Raw genomic sequence first — 19,885 nt, 5'->3', positions numbered from 1 at the left:
TATCAGTCCCCCATATGAGCATGTCTATGCTCACACACGAACCACCATGCAACAGCCAATCAGAACAGGAAAACATCAATATGCGGTTCCATCAACGCCAACACAACACGGCTCTAGAACGCCAACACATAGGAGAATTAACCGGAAATGTTGGAGTAATTAATACTAACTTTATTTACCTTGTCATATATGACAATATATAACAATTCCCAGCATCCTGTAGTGTGAAGGATGCTGGGAATTATCTGTGCATGTGATGAAGGAATGCACAGTGCAGAGTTGAATTCAACTGAATTTGCATTAAAATCGGGTTGTTTTAACCAAGATCTAGAATTGCTAACATTAGCCACTTGCCAGCTAGATAATTTTGTTCCTGTGGATTATAAATGCAGTCAATCGTTTGTGTTGTCAATCGATAATGGATACAGCGTGCTTTCTCGGACAAGAGGACTATGGTCTTTCATTTGAAGCATTTGATTATGTCGGGTTGAGAGAAAAAAATTAAAAATAAGAATCCATTAATTCTGTCAATTTGGTTTACAATAGCTAGCTACATCCTTTGCAAAGAAATACAGTGTGTGCTGCATTCCATAAATCTTTAAAATAGAGTTTTAAATGAGGTTTTTATTGCTCACCCCTTTAATTTGCAGTAATTACTTTTATAATTTGCTCAACTCGCGTGTTTGTTTTGATGGACCCCAACAGCCGCGAGTAATCGAGGTGATGGTGTACTTTTGTGCGGACAAACATACATCCTACTCTCACTGCTGTAAAAAGTTAGCCTACTCTATACAAATAAACCTGGTATTAAAATGAACATGGCTTCAGTGTAGCAAATAATCAATATGCAAGGTAATGACAAAGACGTTCAAAAACAACAGATAGTCATAGGTTCACGGTTCTGGCAGACAATGTTCCCAACTAACTGCATCCAGGGTCCAGCTGAGCTAGGCTTGCCTAGTGTTGTTTTCAACTACATGTACATTAAAGTTCCCTGTTATAGGCTAACTTTTGCAACAAAAAAAAATGTCAAAACTTTCAAAATTCCCGAGCTTAACTTCTCATGGAAAGTTTCCGGAAATGTCCTGCTCTGCAGGAGGTGCTTCTGGTACAGGAGGTTCTTCTGGTACAGGAGGTTCTTCTCTACAGGAGGTGCTTCTGTACTGGTCTGGTTTCTGGGGTCTTCTCCCAGAAACAGAACCCCTGCACTCACACAGAACCAGGGGAACCCTAACCCAGTCTACGGTACTGTAGGAGCGTTCTGTAGGGAGGCTGCTGGAGAAGGAGGCTGGTTCTGTGTGGTTCTGATGTGCTTCTGATGTGCTTCTCCCTGCAGCGTAAGAAGGGCGGTGACATGGATGAGTTTGTGAACGACGACTCGGATGAAGATCTGCCTACGAAGAGGAGGAAGAAGAGGAGAGCCAGCGGGAGCGAGGAGGAGGAAGGGGAGGGGGAGGGAGGAGAGAAGAAATCACGCAAGAGGAGACGGAGGTCAGTGTGTGTGTGTGTGTGTGTGTGTGTCTGACTGATGCGAGTAGTGATATGTATGTGTGTGTTCCTCTGACTGTGTGTGTGTTCCTCTGACGTGTGTGTGTGTGTGTCTGTGTGTCTCTGACTGCTGACTGATGCGAGTACTGATATGTATGTATGTGTGTGTTCCTCTGACTGGTGTGTGTACTGATTGTGTGTGTGTTCCTCTGACTGGTGTGTGTGTGTGTTTCAGACCTCAAGAGGGCAGTGATGATGAGGAAGGAGGATCACGACAGAAGAAGCAACGCAAACCCAAAAAGAGGATGGAGAAGGTCAGATGTGTGTCTGTGTGTGTGACTGAGAGAGAAATAAAAATAATCGTGTGTGTGTGTAATGTTTCTTTTGACCTCAGTAAGACATATTTGTAATGTTTGGCATTAATATTGTGTGTGTGTGTGTGTGTGTGTGTTTCAGGCCAAGCCTGAGCGCATGCCTCCGTCACTCAAAGGGAAAATCAAATCCAAAGCCATCATCTCCTCCTCTGACTCCTCCTCTGATGAGGATGGCCTCAAGATTGCAGAGGACAGGTAAGGCTGTGTGTGTGTGTGTGTGTGTGTGTGTGTGTGTGTGTGTGTGTGGTGTGTGTGTGTGTGTGTGTGTGTGTGTGTGTGTGTGTGTGTGTGCGTGTCTGTGTGTAAGTGTGTATGTCTGTGTCACTGGTGTTTGCGTTCATAGAGCTTCATTTACGCTTCAGGTAATTATAAGTAAAATGGCTGGTGTGTGTGTGTGTGTGTGTGTGTAGGAATCCACGGGGAAGTATTTCTGGTTCTGATGACGAGGACCGCACTCACAGGAAGCGTCTGGCGTCGGAAAGTGGCTCAGAGGTGGGGCATAGTGCCAGCGCCCGAGGGTCTGGCCAATCAGAAGAGGATTCAGGCAGTGAGGTTGGGGCTAAGCGTAGGCCCCGCCCCCAGTCGGACTCTGAGTCTGAACAGAGTCGCCGTAGTAGGGGAGGGTCCATCAGCGAGTCCCCGCCCCCCTCTCCCAGACCCGCCTCCGTGGGATCCCCTCGCCAGTCAGAGTCAGAGGTCGAAGCGTCCAATCACGGGTCGGACGACAGCGACTGAAGGGCCGCTTGGAACTGCTGTAGGAATCATGTCCAACTTTCTGCTGCCGTGTCCACTGTCAGTCTGTCACACACACACACACCCTCTTTCATACCTGCAGATCCTTCACACATATTCATACTTGCAGGTGCTGAACACAAACATACATACATACATACATACACACACACACACACACACACACACACACACACACACACACTCCCTAATACCACACATGAACACATCTTCACCTCTTGTTTTTTTTTTGTCGTGTGGAATTTAATCCTGGCTCATTTCTGAGAGATGTCATGATGATGTCATGTCTGGGTTTATTTTGGTATTCTGGGGGGGGTTGTTTTTTGATTCTGTTTAGAATGGTAGCAGTCACCATGAGTGGTGCCAGAAATTGTGTTTGTACTTTTTCTTTTAATTAAAAGAATCTCCTGAAAGACCCTCCGATTCTGATCTCGTACAGCAAAAAACTTAACACCAGGGAATTTAAGAAAGATTCTTACAGAAACAATATTTGATGATATCAGTGTTAATTTTGGCAGCTATTTTGGATTTAGTCTTAGTCTTAGTCTTTAGACGAAAATGCATATTAGTTTTAGTCACTTTTAGTAATTTTTATCCTGCTTTCGTCGACGAAAACTCAGAACATTTTAGTCTAGTTTTAGTCGACGAAGTCTCATTACATTTTAGTCTAGTTTTAGTCACATTAAACTAAAAATTAAGTCCATCTTATAGTCACATTAAACTCCTTTCCATCCCTTCTCAGGCCCGGGGACCCCTTGTGTTGTGTCTACAACTGCATAATAGTCAAGCTTGCAGTACTTGGATGCAATTAGTCTCTAAGATACAGATCTCCTATGCCTACAGCTGAATTCCAATGAATTCAATGTAAATAATAATTTTAAGGCAATACTTAATTAACAGTATTATCATTAAATATAAGAGAATATCAAGTCTAGATTTTGAAGATTCAAATGATCTGATAACACAATACAACTACTATGCCTACCTGGCCTTAGTTAAATCAACCACATATCCTCCATATGAATTGCTGTGCAATCTGATAACCAACATACAGTATTTAGCTAGACGGGTAGTTTGAGAGTTGAAAGTAGTGCTAATAACAATTGCATAAATAGACAAGGATATGTAAACCAATCACATATTCATTTATTTTTTCTTGATTAATGTCATGCGTGGCCTGTCCTATAGTCCATTCTGCAATGTGTTACTAGCTAGTTATCGATAGCTAGTATAACGTAGCTATGCTACCTCATAGTTAGCCAACGTTAGCTAGCTAAACGTTTTGGAACTCATTTGCCAAGCCAAACGGGAGGTTTCAATCGAAAATGACTAGCTAGTTATCCAAGCTGACACAACCTATACACTCGACTGCCCTTTGAAGTTTAAACTTAACGTTAGCTAATATATTCGAATAACTAGTTAACATTAGCTAATTATCATTGACAGTTACTAGCTAATATACCTTGGCATAAATGGCAGGGTTGTCTTGTGCGCTTTCAGGTGCCTCTTGTTGTGTTCTTCCCATCTATTTTGAAAGCCACACGGTTTCTCTCCGGTTATTGCGGTGCATTGTGTTTTATTTTCTGTCAAGTTATAATTTAAGACTGTCCGGATATCTATTCTTATTTGTCTTCCAGTACCGAGTGCTTCAAACTTCAGCCATCGTAACGTTAAGCCATAGGGCGTCACTTGCATGTCTGGCCATCTCAGGGAGTGGAGGAGGGATAGATACAGGACCGGGCAACATTCAACCAATGATGTCCATACAAGTTTAGAAAAGAAAAAAAAATTGTGACTTAGTCAACCACCAACATTTTCGTCTCGTCTCGTCTCGTCTCGTCAACGAAAGTTAAAATAGATTTAGTCATAGTTTTTATTTATAAAGATCCGTTTTCGTCACGTCTTAGTCACGGGAAAAAGGTCGTTAACGAATATTTTTCGTCATAGTTTTCGTCAACGAAATTAACACTGGATGATATCTCCAATCATATATTTTTAATAAAGCAAGGTTAAGGCCACACCTTTTAAAGGACCAGTGTGTTGGCCACACCTTTAAAGGACCAGTGTGTAATATGTTCTGAAGAAGGAACATGGAAACAAGGAAACATGAACATATGTCATCAGAGACGTCTGTTTGTGTTTTGGCCAATGTGATTCTGCCCACTACCCATTTCTCCAGTACGAACCGGACCAACAGAGATCATGTTTGATTCTACCGACCAAAGAAGCCTTGGCATTCTTCTTGGCATTCATTCACCAGAGATTTTATTCTGCAGGTGCTATAGGGGTGCTCGGCGTTTTACCGAGGGTGCTATGAAATTAGGGTGATAGCATATGTGTCACATGGCTCTCTACTACAACACCTCCCCACCATATCGTCATATCTGTTTACATGTTTGCTCTCTGAAGCGTCTTTGTGGTCCATGAAAAGCGCCATACAAATCGATCGTATTATTATTATCATTAGGCTGCTTATACATTATATAGTTAAACAGATTTTTCAACTCCGTTACACAACGGACGCGCACATAGCCATGTTCCTCTGCGACGGTCACTGACAAAATGCAGCATGTTATAGATTCCGCAATCCCAAATACTTCACTTACTTCAGTGGGGGTTAAAGTTGGCGCCAAGATGACCACCAGGTCACCACTACCATGTCTGACAAAATTAAACTAAACAGTAAACATAAATAGTTCAATACATTCTAAGCTAAAGAGGGCAAATTAGAATAGCAGATAGAATGAACTAAAAACAGTCAAAGAGTCAGAAATGGCTTTCAAAAAGTATATATTATTTCAGGTCACAATCAATAAAAACATAGGAGCGTATGTATACCTGGCTAGCACAGACAGACTGCTCGTCCTAGGCTAAAATCTCTGATTTTTTTAAGGCGGATCCAGAAAAATCCCAAAAAGAGACCGCATTCATTAATGTTACACATCTAACAAGACCGTTCCACCTTAAATCTTAAACGGTGTAAAGATGCAGGCCCCTTTTAAAAGTGAATGAAACAAAACAGTAGGCACTAAAAACCACAATAATCAGAGCTAGATCATTGTATCATTGTACTATAAAACTCTTAAAGAACAGGCAAAAATGCAAACAAAACTATGCTGGAAAAGCCATAAGCAAAACCAAAATCCGGGCAAGCCAGCAGACCAGGTGTAGCATGGCTAGCACCCTCAGTAGAGGTGTAGGGTTGATCTCTTTGACCACGACTTTCCTCTTCTTCTAAATCAGATTCAGATACCCCTTGCATTTCTTCTTCTTCTTCAACGTCACATGATTCTTCTACTCGTGGAATTTTGGGTATGAAAAACCGATCCATTTTTGTGAATTTGTTGATACTACCGCTTGACTTTGACAGTGCACTAGCTCTCTTTCTCCTTCAATCGTCAGGAAACGCCAACGTTCACGCATGCGACGTGTCTGTGTCGTGCTACGTGAACAATCTGTTCATTTCAATCTGTTATTATTTTCTTTTGTGATTGAAATATTATTATCACACAATACATTAAATTAAGAACGCAGAATTAAATTAAATAACAATAATAAATAAAACATTATTTTCTTGGGGGTGCTATGGCTAATCCAGGGGGAGCTATAGCACCCCCTAGCCCCCCCCTGGCGCCGCCCCTGACTATACATTACCCCTTACATATAGCTCCAGGTCCAGCTCTCAAACAGCACACATGGCCAACAGTATAGCCTCTTCGGTGTCGTGTTAGCAGTTAACCATGCAGCCCTAACATCGAAAAAGTTACACCTTATTGTTGTTTTTGCACTAAAGCAATCATCATCATTATTTATTTAGGGAGAATTGACTGAGCACAGGGCTCTTTTGCAGCAATGCCCTGATTGAGGGTACATAATACAGATGAACAATAAATAAACAAAACAAAACAAAACAGACAAAATAAATGAACAAAACACATTATACAACTCAGAAATGAAGTATAAAAAACCCCCACATAAAGTAAAAAATCAAATCAGAGAATTATTTAAAACAACAGCACTGAGGCACATCATTAGCATCGAAAAGGCTCTCAAGTCCTCTTGAACAGTGTTCCATTTATGGGAAGCAAATAACTTAAAAGCTATTTTAACTACACTGCTCAAAAAAATGAAAGGAACAATTTTTGATCAGGGTATGGCATGAATTCAATTGTGCTTCTCTGGTAATGATCTGGTCAGTTAAGTAGCAGAGGGGGTTTTAAATCAGTTTCAGCTGCATTGGTGTTAAAAACAGGTGCACTAGAGGGGCAACGATGAGACGACCCCCAAAACAGGACTGGTCTTGCATGTGGAGGCCATTTCAAGTTTCTCCCTCTTGATCTCTTTGACTCGTTTTCCACTAGTGTTGGCTTTAGCTAGAGTCATTATCACTACTGGGAGCATGAGGCGATTTCTTAACCCTACAGAAGTTGCACAGATTGTCCAACTCCTCCAGGATGGCACATCCACGTGTACCGTTGCTAGGAGATTTGATGTGTCTCCCAGCACAATCTCCAGAACATGGAGGAGATTCCAGGTGACAGGCAGTTACTCTAGGAGAGCTGGGCAGGGCCGTAGAAGGTCCTCAACCCATCAGCAGGACCGATATGTGCTGCTTTGTGCAAGGAGGAACAGGTTGAGCACTGCCCGAGCCCTACAGAATGACCTCCAGCAGGCCACTGGTGTGAATGTCTCTGCCCAGACAATCAGAAACAGACTTCATGAGGGTGGCCTCAGGGTGCGACGTCCTGTAGTGTGCCCTGTGCTCACTGCCCAGCACCGTGGAGCTCGATTGGCATTTGCTATAGAACACCAGAATTGGCATGTCCGCCACTGGCGCCCTGTGCTTTTCACAGATGAGAGCAGGTTCACCCTGAGCACCTGTGATAGACGTGAAAGGGTCTGGAGAAGCCAAGGAGAACACTATGCTGCCTGCAACATCGTTCAGCATGACCGGTTTGGTGATGGGTCAGTGATGGTCTGGGGAGGCATATCCATGGAGGGACGCACAGACCTCTACAGGCTAGAGAACGGCAGTCTGACTGCCATTAGGTATCGGGATGAAATCCTTGAACCCATGGTCAGACCCTACGCTGGTGCAGTAGGTCCTGGGTTCCTCCTGATGCACAACAATGCCTGGCCTCATGTTGCAAGAGTATGCAGGCAGAACCTGGAGGATGAAGGAATTGATACAATTGAATGGCCCTCACGATCACCTGACCTAAACCCGATAGAACACCTCTGGGACATTTGCTCCTCAGGTTTTACAGGATCTCACTGATGCCCTTAGACAGATCTGGGAGGACATTCCACAAGACACCATCCGTCGTCTCATTAGTCAAGCATGCATACAGGCACGTGGGGGCCACACAAGATATTGAGAAGCATTTTGAGTTGCAGAAATTTAATTTTGGCAAAATGGACTAGCCTGCCACATCATTTTTTTCACTTTGATTTTCGGGGTGTCTATAAAATTAAACCCTCTGTAGGCAAAACACTTTTATTTCCATCAAAGGATGTGGCATCCTTTCGTTACTAAGACATTAAACTGTCCATATCAGTATAGATATTCAACATAATTATTTTTCACATTGAGATCTGATCTGTTTTTTCAAAGTGTTCCTTTAATTTTTTTGAGCAGTGTATATTAGTTTTGATAAGGGGGATTTCAAGGGAGATGAGGCTCTGTGACCGTGTGTTATGACAGATGGATTTTAATTTTAAAAGTGACATGAGATAATTAGGCAGTTTTCCCACTTTCCCACATTCTTGGTGGGTCCTGTAAGCGTCTCCTGTGACAAAGCGAATAGCACTATGGTATACAGTCCAGGAGTTTGAAGGTAGAGGGTGCAGCATACATGTAAACAATGTCACCATAGCCAAGAACTGACAAAATTGTTGATACAATATATGGCGTCTGCATCCCTTTCTCTTTAATATTTAGCTGTTGCTCAAATGGCAACCTAACAAAATTGTTTAGCAACAAAAAAGAAAATCCAAGTTGACATCCATTGCTTACTACCACAATGATCTCTGACCTACTACTCAGACTGGTTGGAATTTAGTGCATGAGCTGCTTGTCAGACAGCCATTATTTGCATTTCTGATCTGATTGGTGAAATGACAGCAGCAGGTTGAAGTCCCTTCCCCGACCAATTACAGTTTACTGTACGTTGGCATAGACAGTGAACATTCCTGGGCCTCTATCTGCCTACTGGACATGCATTTCTCCTTCACAGTCCAGTCAACACAGAACACTCAGCGGTGATTTTTTTTTTAATATTTCTTTTTCGAAGAAAAATGAGCCAGAGACGCCAAGCAGGGGTGAACCAAGTCTGGCGTGCCTTAGCGGCCTGAAATAGGCTACTGTTAAGCAGGAAACCTACAACGATATGACATTAAAAAGCTTTTGGTATAAATATTAGGTAGACCACTTTATTAAAACTGGAATATAAATCACGTAAAATGTACCTCATGTGTTAATCTCCAGTAATTTAATAGTAATTAATAGTCTTATCATTGAAGCCTGGACAGTCTGGTGTGTAGACTACTTTGAGCAGTGGGCTTGTTCTCAGGAAACTCTTGCTTTACACAGTCGACTATTCCAATGTACTTTACCACTGAAGTACACTAGTCCTGACGCAGAACAGGTGACTCAGCGGTCCTGGCACTGATAAAGTACTGACGTCAGAACAGCAGCAGCGTCCCAGCCTGCTCCTCCAACAGGCGCTTTGAAACAGTGACCTGGTTTGACGCACACACAAACAGGTTTTAGACACATAGAAATAGCGGCCAGGTTTTAGACAGTGCCTTGGTCCTATACAAGAGGGTTAAAAACATCTATTGTGTTCCTGGAGCAGACCTCTCTCCCTAGGGTGTCACCCTGGAGAACTACAAGCACCACAGACACACACACACACACACACAGAGAGAGAGACAGAGACACAGGTGTGACTGTATTGAGGTTTATTGAAAGAGAAGCAGCAGTGGCAACAGGAGCATACAGTAACACATGATCAGAACAGCAACACAGAACTGCCCCGGAACAGTCTAGAACCGCCTCGGAACAGTCTAGAACCGCCTCGGAACAGTCTAGAACCGCCCCGGAACAGTCTAGAACCGCCCCAGGGTGTATGGCGCTCTGCCGGTTCATGATGGTCAAGTATAAATATGGCGCCGGAGCGACATCATTAGGATTCCGGATCATTTCTTAAAAAACATTGAGGGCGGAGCCTCAAGCCAACGTAAAAAAAAGGAAAACAAAAACAAAAAGCCTTCAGATCATTCAGACATGTTCAATTCATCTGTTAAAAATCAATCAGTACGATCAATCCATCCTCCTCTTGGGAGTGGCAGAGCCATTTAAAAACCCAACACTAACCAGATTCCACGAGAGAGTCGGCAAAACACTACGTGCCACATATGCGTGTGTGCGCGCACACACACACACACGCCACACACACACACGAGGTAGAGCAGCATACTGGCAGAAAGGATGGGGATAAAATCTGCTGGCCTCACAGGACATGTAGTGTGTGCGTGTGTGTGTGTGTGTGAGTTACTCTTCATCATCCTCAGACTCCTCTTCCTCTGCAGTCTCTAGCCAAGTAAGCCACTGGTTCACCTGCAACACAAACGCAGTTTAGAATCCAACTCCAGAGCTTTAGAGAAGACATGAGGACTTGACACACACACACACACACACACACACAGTGCGTACCTGGAAGAGAGCCTTGCCCTTCCCTGGGAACTCCTGAGACAGATCCTCCTTCCAGGCCAGGAAGGCCTCCTCCTCGATGATCTCCATATCATACAGGTTCACAAAGTACCGCAGCAGCATGCCTGAGAGAAAGAGAGACACACACACACACACAAAATTTAAAACCCGACGTAAGCATCAGTGTGGGCCAAAGACAAATAGGTGCTGACGCTCACACATTGAAAGAGTGTGTGTGTGTGTGTGTGCTTACCTTTGGGGAAGCCCGCGGTGTGGCAGTGCACCTGTAGGGCGTAGAGGGCGCTGACCTGCAGGTTTGTGTGATCGTGGAGGAACTTCTGCATGACGGGCTTGAAGGAGAGGAGCAGCTGCTTCTCCTGATCCTGAAGCTCCCTAGGGGGCGCCAGAGAGGAGTCATCCCACTCCACCTCCCCCGCGCCGTTCAGCTCCTCGGCCATGTACTGCAGCAGACTGGGGAGACGCAGGGCACAGGTCACACACATGCACTCTGGACATACGCTAGGGGTGTGTGTGTGTGTACTTGGTGACACTGAGAAATCCCTTCTCTAGGTATGTAGTGGGGCGGGGGAGGATTATGTCTGACCCAGCAGTAGGTAGGTAGGTGTGTGTGTGTGTGTGGTGTGTGTGTACCTGGTGATGAGGATGTTGATGAAGTCGTTGTCTGTGTGGAGTTTGGCGGAGACGTTGTCCTTGATCCAGCGGTAGATGTGTGTGGCGGAGGGGTCCTCCCTGACGCGGCGGAGCAGTTCTTTCTCCAGACGCAGCAGCGGGAACAAGAAGCCCAAACCCTTCTCCTCCAGCAGCTCCAACATGCGCTCCTTAGACTGGTCCATCTCTACACACACACACACACACACACACACACACACACACACACACACACAGAGAGAGAGAGAGATCAGTGTTACAGCTTCACCTCCACCATGCGCTGCTCCATAGACTGGTCCATCTATATACACACACACACTTCGCACTCGTCCTCCTGGAGGTGTGTGTGTGTGTACCTGGCAGAATCTTGAGCATGTTGACCCTGCTCTGCTGGAAGGTATGAGTGTGTGTTTGTACCTGGCAGCATCTTGACTAGGGCTGAACGATTTGGGGAAATAATCTAACTGCGATTTTTCCCCCAAATATTGCGATTGCGATTTAATATGCGATTTTTTTGTTTTATCCTAATTTTTTTCCCAACAAATCGTAATGAATGATTTCAAGATGACCAACACAATATTAGATACATTTAGTGTAAAATATTATTTCCCACAATTAAAATTTTTATTTAACTGCTTATTACAGAATCAAGAACAACAAATCGGTGGCTTTGCCACTGTGCATCCAAGTAATTTTAACAAAGTCATTGTAAGAATAAACACAAGGCATGGACTTTTTAAACACTGGGCAAAATGTACCATCTTTTTTTTTTTTAAGATCACGTTTTTAAATCGCGAACGTTGCGGTTAGAAAATCGCGTTCTATCATATCGCGATTAAATCACAAATGCAATTAATCGTTCAGCCCTAATCTTGACCCTGCTCTGCTGGAAGGTATGAGAGTGTGTGTGTGTGTGTGTGTGTGTGTGTGTGTACCTGGCAGCATCTTGAGCATGTTGACCCTGCTCTGCTGGAAGGTGAGTGTTAGCCAGTCCTGGTCCTGGAGGCGAGCGGCCTGCTGCAGGCAGAGCAAGAAGAGGGGGAAGTGTGTGCCGTTCTCCAGCGGCGCCGCCAGCTCACACACCCCCAGCAGCTGGGCCAGCACGGCCCGCGCCGCAAACTGGGCCAGGAAGGACGAGAGCAGCGGCACCGACCCCTCCAGCGCCGCTGACTGACCCAGCACACTCAGGAACGCCTGCAGAGACAAGAGGAGGGGTCAGTGTGTGTGTACGAGCGTGTGGGGTGTGTGTGTGTGTCATGAGGATTCCGTCAGGAATGTGTGTGTGTGTGTGTGTGTGTGTGTGTGGTCTGACCTGCATGAAGTGTTCTGCGGTGATGATGCCCTCGGTGTGGAGGGTGTGTACGAGGGTGCTGACACTCTCCCGGTCTGCGTCCGAGCCCTCCAGAGACACCAGCATCATCTTGGCCAGCAGCTCCCACAGACAGGAGCGTGGAGCACGCATCTCCCTCAGCGCAGACACCGCCTCAGACACACTCCCACCGTTCAGGTACGCACGCACCAGAGCCTCCTGCAGAACACACACACCATGATTATTATCATCATTATTCACACTGACTCACATCTAGTCTCTATATGAAGGGTTACTCCAGCTATCCACTGTAACACACACACCCATCTGGCTTTGCATAAAGGGTTAGTATCGTCTGTACAGCATCTAGCGTTTAGGACACACACACACACACACACACACACACACACACACACACAGGGGGTTGTGAACTCACGGTCATCTTAAGCAGCTCCTCTTTAGAAGGTGGAGGCTTCTTGGTGATCTTCTGAGGCTTCTCATGGATCAGAGGAGGGCTGCTCTTCAGACCCAACTGAGGGGTCTAGAGAGATGGGGGGAGAGGGAGAGAGAGAGAGAGAGAGAGAAAGACTTTATTGATGAGCATCAGGTATCTTAATATGACATACAAACAATACAGCAGCACACAGACAGGGCGCTCATGACTGTGCGTGCGTGTGTGTGTGTGTGTGTGCTTGTGTGTCTGTTCTCACCTGTCCCAGAGGCGGGGTGTGTGTGCGTGGAGGGTGAGCACTAGGGGGGATCATGTTGGGAGTCTGTGGCTGCAGTTTGGGCTGATTCTTATTGAGCAGGAAAGACTGGGCTGGACGTAGACTGACCTGTGGGGGGGGAGGAGGAGAGAGAGGGGGGTGGGGGGGTGAGAGGTATTCTTCTGAACAGCACCTGTGTGCTCACACTCAGGGAGGGGGGGGGGGGGGGGGGGGTCACACTTGGAGGACAGGGTTACATGTGAAGCATAGGAAAGCAGGGATGATTGACAGGTGGGTGACGGGTGATTGACAGCTACCTCGTCAGCACTGAGTGAGCCCTTGGAGAAGCGCGGGGCCAGGTCCTTATTGAGGGCAGCCTGCTGGGGCTGACTGTGGAACAACGGGCTCGGAGTCTGGCGGGAGACACACACACACGGAGAGAAAGGGAGGGAGAGATTATGGTCACACAGGGTCAACCCACAAACACAAATACACTGAATAACACATCCTCACACACACACAATAAGGCAGTCTCAAATCCACACACTCCAGTTGTACCTGGCTAGGCTTGCTGAAAGTCTTGCCCCCCTTATCCAGGAGAGTGTGTGGGGGGGTGTTGATGTAGGCTGCGAGCGTGTGTGCGGGGGTGTTGTTGTTGTTGTAGGGGCCGTGGCCGTTGAAGATGCCGTTGCTACGGTGACGCCCAAGCGTGGGGGAGTAGTGCTCCTCCTGAATCACCCCGGGGCCCGTGCCTATGCCCCCGCCCGGCATCTGGCCAAACATGTCTGCCAGCCCCCCCATGCCATCCCCTCGGATGCCCACACGCCCCGGACCGGCCAGGAAGGCCGCCTCCGGAAAGAACTCAGAGCGCCCGCCGCCAGATGCCATGGCCTGGATGAACACACCCAGGTCCTGAGAGAGAGAGAGAGAGAGAGAGAATATGTGAGTGAGCGCAAAAGAAAGAGCAAGAGAGAAAAAGAGCCGCCAGGAACCATGGCCACACACTTTATCACAAGGTCATCGGAAAAAACAAAAACAACTTTGTTGCTCTGATGGTTCTATATCCCTGTGTGTGTGTGTGTGTGTGTGTGTGTACCTTGACTGCGTCCTGGCGGATCTGTGTGATTGTCTTGGGGCCGTTGTCGGTGAAGGCCTTGCGTGGCTTCCAGCCGTTCTCCCGCAGCTCCTGAGTGTCCTGAAGGAGAAAGCGGATCCGAGACGGCAGCTCCTGATTGGTCGTCAGGTTTCGCATCCGCCCAAAGTACTGGTCCATCAGAGACTGTCAGACACAAACACACACACTTTTAGTACTGGTCCATCAGACAAACACACACACACACGTTCAGTACTGGTCCATCAGACAAACACACACTTTCAGTACTGGTCCATCAGACAGACACACACACACACACACACACACGTTCAGTACTGGTCCAACAGAGACCAACTCCAGTCCCATACTATACCCACTAATGAGTCAGGTGTGTCCAGTATTCCCACCTACCCATTACAGAATACCACGACCCATGAACCTCCACCAGACCTCCCCTAGCAACCCCTATCCCATCCAACTCTAGCTTAGTGAATCATCGGAACAGTCCATCCCATCCAACTCCAGCTTATGAAACCATCAAGGCCATAATAATGGACCGTCAGCTTGAAAGGCATATTTGTTACATGTAGCATGTGAAGTGGGAAGGGTTAAATTAGGTTAAATTCACAAGCTTGCAAGTTGATTGAGCACTTCAATCTTGACCAAGTTCTGTGTCAGACGTACGTTGGATGCCCCCAGGTATTTTAACCATTTCACCAAAAGAAATAAAACCAGGCAGCGCATTAATTGCATACAAAAAAAAAAAGTTAAATATTTAAAATGAATTGCAAACTTTCACAGGCACTGGTTTGAAGTAATCCAAACCACTTGTGTGAAGCCATTTAACCTCATCCACAGGCAGACAACAATCCTGAGGGGAGTACCACGAGGGCCCACTCTGACATCACAAAGACAGGAATCTCGCTTTTCGCATAATGGCAACAAAATAACAGTAAACACAGAGTTCAGTACCGGTCCACCAGAGACTGAATATACATTCGTCATGCACTGATCCCCACACACACACACACACACACACACACACTTACCCGGGCCTTCTGGTGGTCCAGTCTGGGTCCAACGGTTCTCATGATCTGGCACAGGCACTCCAGGTCCTCCCCCATGTCTGCAAGCTGGACCCTCTTCTTCTTCTCCAGAAGCTACACACACACACAGAGAGAGAGATTGGCGTTACCAAACACCGCAGCCTGGTTTAACATCACACAAGTCAGACACACACAGACCAAGACGGGCTTAACCACAACACAGCAGCCTCTTACACACGACAACATAGTCACACACACAGACTCACTGTTTTGATGCACTTATGAAGGATAGACTCGTGGATGAGGTCCAGTTTGCCAAGTTCGGAGATGAACTTGATGTTGCCGAGCATTTTGATCTTAGCGATGGCACGTTGCTCCTCCTCCTCCGCTGAGAGGGGCGTGTCCTGCTTCTCGTAAACTGAGATGGGAGAGGGGCCAAACATGAGTCACACAGTTTCAGTTACAGAGACAACAGCCAATCAGAATGATTTTCAAACCCTTCACTCACCTTCAACATTTTTGGCTCTGTTTTCGAACTCATCCTGAAGCTTAGCAATCAGAAGCCTCCTGAAAGTCTGAGAGAATGAGAGAGAGAGAGTTCATTATTAGTAATAGAGTGTATGTACAATGGGGGCCGTGTGTGTGAGTTCATTAGAATGCATGTACAATGGGGGCCGTGTGTGTGAGTTCATTAGTAGTAACAGAATCGATAATAGACCACTTCATGATGGGAATGCATTGGTCTCTAAACACAGTGGTGTACGCAACAGGGGTGGGTGTGTGGGGTGTAAATATTCACACCCCAGTCAGGTGGTGGGTACAAGTGAGTGTGTGGATATATAATGTGTGTGCGCACGTTGAGGGAGTGTATGCGCAGTGGTGGCCACGTGTGTGTGTGGGGGGGGAGGGTATGTGAGCAGAGGGGGCTGTGTGTGGGGGTGTATGTGCGCAGAGGGGGCCACGTGTGTGTGCGTGTGCGTGTGTTGGAGTGTGTCTTACGGTGCTCTGTTTCGGGGGAGGCTGGTTGTCAGGGGCGGGACCGTCAAAGCTTGGAGCGTCTTCAGCCAATCGGAGACAGAGCTGAGCGTACAGAGAGCTGTAATTGGACTCCTCCAAAGCCTTATCCACTATCTGTGGACACACACACACACACACACAAATTCATTAACACACTAGTGCAGACAGCTAAATGCACAGGGAGGCCCTTAAGGGGCCAACATGGTGGATGGATCGGCATGCCAACGGTGGTCAACAAAGCACCAAAACCTTAAGCCAGCGGGCTTCCCCGAAACGGGTAAAATACCATCTACATCGCTGGCAAGTACAATGTGCCAAAGTAGAGCACAGTGGAATATACATGACAATTAACTTCACCAGTTAACTAATCACCAGTAACTCATTTGTGGATTAACTGCTGGAAGCAGCAATAAGAGGTCATGTGCCAAATAGAGCTCAGTGGGATAGCCTCGGCTACATGACTGGACCGTGGGATAGCCTCGGCTACATGACTGGACCGTGGGATAGCCTCGGCTACATGACTGGACCGTGGGATAGCCTCGGCTACATGACTGGACCGTGGGATAGCCTCGGCTACATGACTGGACCGTGGGATAGCCTCGGCTACATGACTGGACCGTGGGATAGCCTCGGCTACATGACTGGACCGTGGGATAGCCGACATGTTAGTTAAACTCGATCACCTGCATTCACGTGGGAACTAAACTGGACGAGCCCTAAAAGTTCTGGTTAGTGTTTTATTGGTAATCACCAGCAGAACTGCGTTAACTATCTGTAGGTTGTTATGGTTAACAGGGGGACTGGCAATGGAAACAAGGCTTTTGGCTATAATTGGGTGCATTTACATTTTAATGTTCATGAATGTACACCGTCCCTCTTGATCAAATAAAAAAAATTCATTGATTGATCCAAAAGACTCAAGACTGCATTAGCGAAGTGTTTTCCCCCCAGGTGTACATTTTGGGACAGCCTACATGCAGTTTGGACCCTCAGGTCTCCGTCAGGCAAAGTAAAGCAAAACAACCGTTTGTCCAGTTGTTGCAGTAAGACTGTAACGTTAGTCAGGAAACACACAGATGCATCAAGTTCCTTCCAGGTACACACATACACACACACAGACCACCCGTCTCTTACCAGCAAGATGATTCCTTTGAGGACTTGTTTGGAGTCAACGCCAACGTTCAGGAGCTCAAGACATAGTTTATCAAACTTCTCTGGGGTCAGTTTGTTTAGTATGCTGCAGATGGAGAGAGGGAGATCAATCACAATCACAATCACACACACACACACACACAAATGAACACACACGAACACAGAGAGCGGGGGTTGGCTGCAGGTCAAACTTACCCTCTCACTTTTCTGAAGATGGCGTCGTGCCGTTCTTTATCGTTGCTGGAGTTGCCATCTCGTCTAGTGCTTCGGGAAGGAATCCATTTCTGGATGCCAGAACCTGGGGACTTCCCCAGGAACTCGCTGTGGAACAAAGGAGCCAATCAGACGCGAGGACGACACAAACAACCAATCAAATACAGCCACCGTGTGTGGCCAGGAGGGGAATGTGTGGTGTTTGATGTGTGTGGTGTCTGATGTGTGTGTGTGTGGTGTCAGATGTGTAAGTGGGGGATGGGTTGAGGGGTGTATGTGTGTGTCATTCGCCTACCTCTTGCCGACAGTCTTGGGATAGTGCTGAGAGGCTCCCCTCCCGCCTCCTCCGCCCGAAGACGCACTGAAACAGGCCAATCAAACCACAGCACAATTACATTTAACCAATCAAAGCTACAGACGATTAAGACACAATGACTCAGATGTAGTGACATCAGCAGAATGATCAGCGATCGTGTGATGACCACATTAATTAGTTCATTAGAAATCTCCATGGTGACCACTGGAAGAGTCCAGTCGTATGCCCAGGGTTGCTCACACAGGCAGCGACACACCTGAAATGAGAAGCACACAGGCAGCGACACACACCCACCTGAAACGAGAAGCACCCCCTTCTGCGATCACACTCTCCACTTTGGCGGCTGGGCAGCAAGGAACTCAGGAAGAATCAGGAAGAAGTAGTAAGAGAGGGGCACACACCTGTGGAGCAGAGAGAGAGAGAGATGAGAAGGTGAAAGGGGGGTGAGAAGGAGAGGGGGAGGAGAAGGAGAAGTAGAGAGAGATCAGCATGAGAGAGATGGGGAGAAGGAGAGAGAGGGAGGGATGGGAAGAGAGAGAGGGGGGAGGGGAAGAGAGAGAGGGGGGAGGGGAAGAGAGAGAGGAAGGGATGAGAAGGAGAGGGATGAGAGAGGGGGAGAGAGACAGGGGAGGAGAGAGAGAGGGAGGGATGAGAAGGAGAGAGAGGGATGAGAAGGAGAGAGAGAGGGAGGGATGAGAAGGAGAGAGAGGGGGGAGGAGAAGGAGAGAGAGGGGGGAGGAGAAGGAGAGAGAGAGGGGAGGAGAAGGAGAGAGAGAGGGGAGGAGAAGGAGAGATGAGAAGGAGAGAGGGAGGAGAAGGAGAGAGGGAGGAGAAGGTGAAAGGGGGGTGAGAAGGAGAGAGGGGTGAGCAGGAGAGAGAGAGGGAGGGATGAGCAGGAGAGAGCGAGGGAGGGATGAGCAGGAGAGAGAGGGATGAGAAGGAGAGAGAGGGGGATGAAAAGGATGAGAAGGAGAGAGAGGGATGAGAAGGAGAGAGAGGATGAGAAGGAGAGAGCGGATGAGAAGGAGAGAGAGGATGAGAAGGAGGAGGGAGACAGGAATCAGCAGGGCAGAGTACACAGGGGCAGAACTGGAGTCCCTGGGGAAGAGTAGGAGATGGAGCTTCAGCGACAGGGGAGTCTTTTACAGTCAGCACGGGACACCAACACCAGTGTTCAGGGGTCTGTTCCAAAAGACTGGACACCAACACCAGTGTTCAGGGGTCTATTCCAAAGGACTGGACACCAGCACCAGTGTCCAGGGGTCTATTCCAAAGGACTGGAAAGGCTCAGTAATACATACATACATCACCTTGGGTCCCAGAGGCTCAAGAGTCTGGTGAAACCATGGGACTAAATGTGTATCTTCAAACAGGATGCTTAACTATAGAGTCCTTCCCAACACAGCGAGTTTACAGTGATAGTGACGTCCTACCAGGCAGTAGTAGGTGAAGAACAATGCAACTTTCCTTAAAATGTCCTGCTAGCGGGCCTCACCCAAATTAGCTACCAAGCTAACCTGTGCTGAGGAAGGAATGTTTGTCCAAGAACAAAGAACGTAGCTAGTCATTTAGCATGAGCTAATTAAAGTTAGCGGGTCTGCCTTCGCCTAGAGGTGCTAGTATTCACACATACCAAACAATCGTTCAGTAAGAAAACAAGATATTTTAATCTGACGGGCAAAGGTCTTCGTTAAGTCGTGAACATTAAACACACAGACCATTGTGCGGGCCTAAACACCGTATAACTTAACCAGGCTTGTTCGCCACAGATACATTTGAGGGTGAGGGGCTTTCTTAAATGGCCCTCCCGATTCTGGTTGGCCATGTCCCGTCCAGCTAATCTAACGTTACCATCTGTGCTAGAAGCCACAATGATTGCGACGATACAGCCAGCGGGTAAATCTCTCCCAGGAACTAACCAGTTACGGGAAGGGGCTAACCTGGCTACGGCCAGACGGCCCTCATGAAAACATTTTCAATGCCGGGAAAGCAAAACAAATAGCTAATATTGAGCGAGTAGATAGTTACGAACGG

The 19,885-nt window shown here is 46.9% G+C and overlaps 2 protein-coding genes across 2 annotated transcripts in view; one reads left to right on the top strand and one right to left on the bottom strand.

Moving 5' to 3' along the window:
• LOC116225274 (RNA polymerase-associated protein CTR9 homolog) overlaps positions 1-3,031 on the top strand; it is an 11,998-nt gene extending 8,967 nt beyond the window's left edge. Inside the window, 4 exon segments of the mRNA XM_031587535.2 lie at positions 1,337-1,491; positions 1,724-1,802; positions 1,945-2,057; positions 2,273-3,031. Coding sequence (XP_031443395.1) covers positions 1,337-1,491; positions 1,724-1,802; positions 1,945-2,057; positions 2,273-2,597 — 672 coding nt within the window. The 3' untranslated portion in view covers positions 2,598-3,031.
• A 6,530-nt stretch (positions 3,032-9,561) lies between these two features.
• On the bottom strand, positions 9,562-19,676 carry LOC116225161 (eukaryotic translation initiation factor 4 gamma 2-like). The gene is made up of 20 exons (XM_031587002.1): positions 19,625-19,676; positions 18,146-18,209; positions 17,831-17,896; positions 17,518-17,643; positions 17,305-17,407; positions 16,153-16,284; positions 15,662-15,728; positions 15,420-15,571; positions 15,157-15,267; positions 14,111-14,293; positions 13,573-13,926; positions 13,332-13,427; positions 13,018-13,143; positions 12,744-12,848; positions 12,311-12,526; positions 11,934-12,192; positions 10,981-11,185; positions 10,583-10,800; positions 10,333-10,454; positions 9,562-10,236 (listed from the first exon to the last, which is right to left on the bottom strand). Exons 1-20 carry the CDS (start codon positions 19,674-19,676, stop codon positions 10,171-10,173), a joined length of 2,823 nt encoding a protein of 940 aa, XP_031442862.1. The 3' UTR covers positions 9,562-10,170.
• Between the last annotated feature and the right edge of the window lie 209 nt (positions 19,677-19,885).

This window comes from Clupea harengus, chromosome 20, assembly GCF_900700415.2.
Source record: "Clupea harengus chromosome 20, Ch_v2.0.2, whole genome shotgun sequence".
In the NCBI taxonomy this organism is placed as follows: domain Eukaryota; kingdom Metazoa; phylum Chordata; class Actinopteri; order Clupeiformes; family Clupeidae; genus Clupea; species Clupea harengus.
This window is presented reverse-complemented; position numbering and strand designations above follow the sequence as displayed.

Coding starts and splice junctions, on each gene's coding strand:
- LOC116225161 (XM_031587002.1), bottom strand. CDS start 19,676: ATGGCCAACCAGAATCGGGAGGGCCATTTAAGAAAGCCCCTCACCCTC. Junction 17,897..18,145: donor GGGGGTGCTTCTCGTTTCAG/GTGGGTGTGTGT, acceptor GGCCTGTTTCAG/TGCGTCTTCGGGCGGAGGAG. Junction 13,927..14,110: donor TCCGCCAGGACGCAGTCAAG/GTACACACACAC, acceptor TCTCTCTCTCAG/GACCTGGGTGTGTTCATCCA.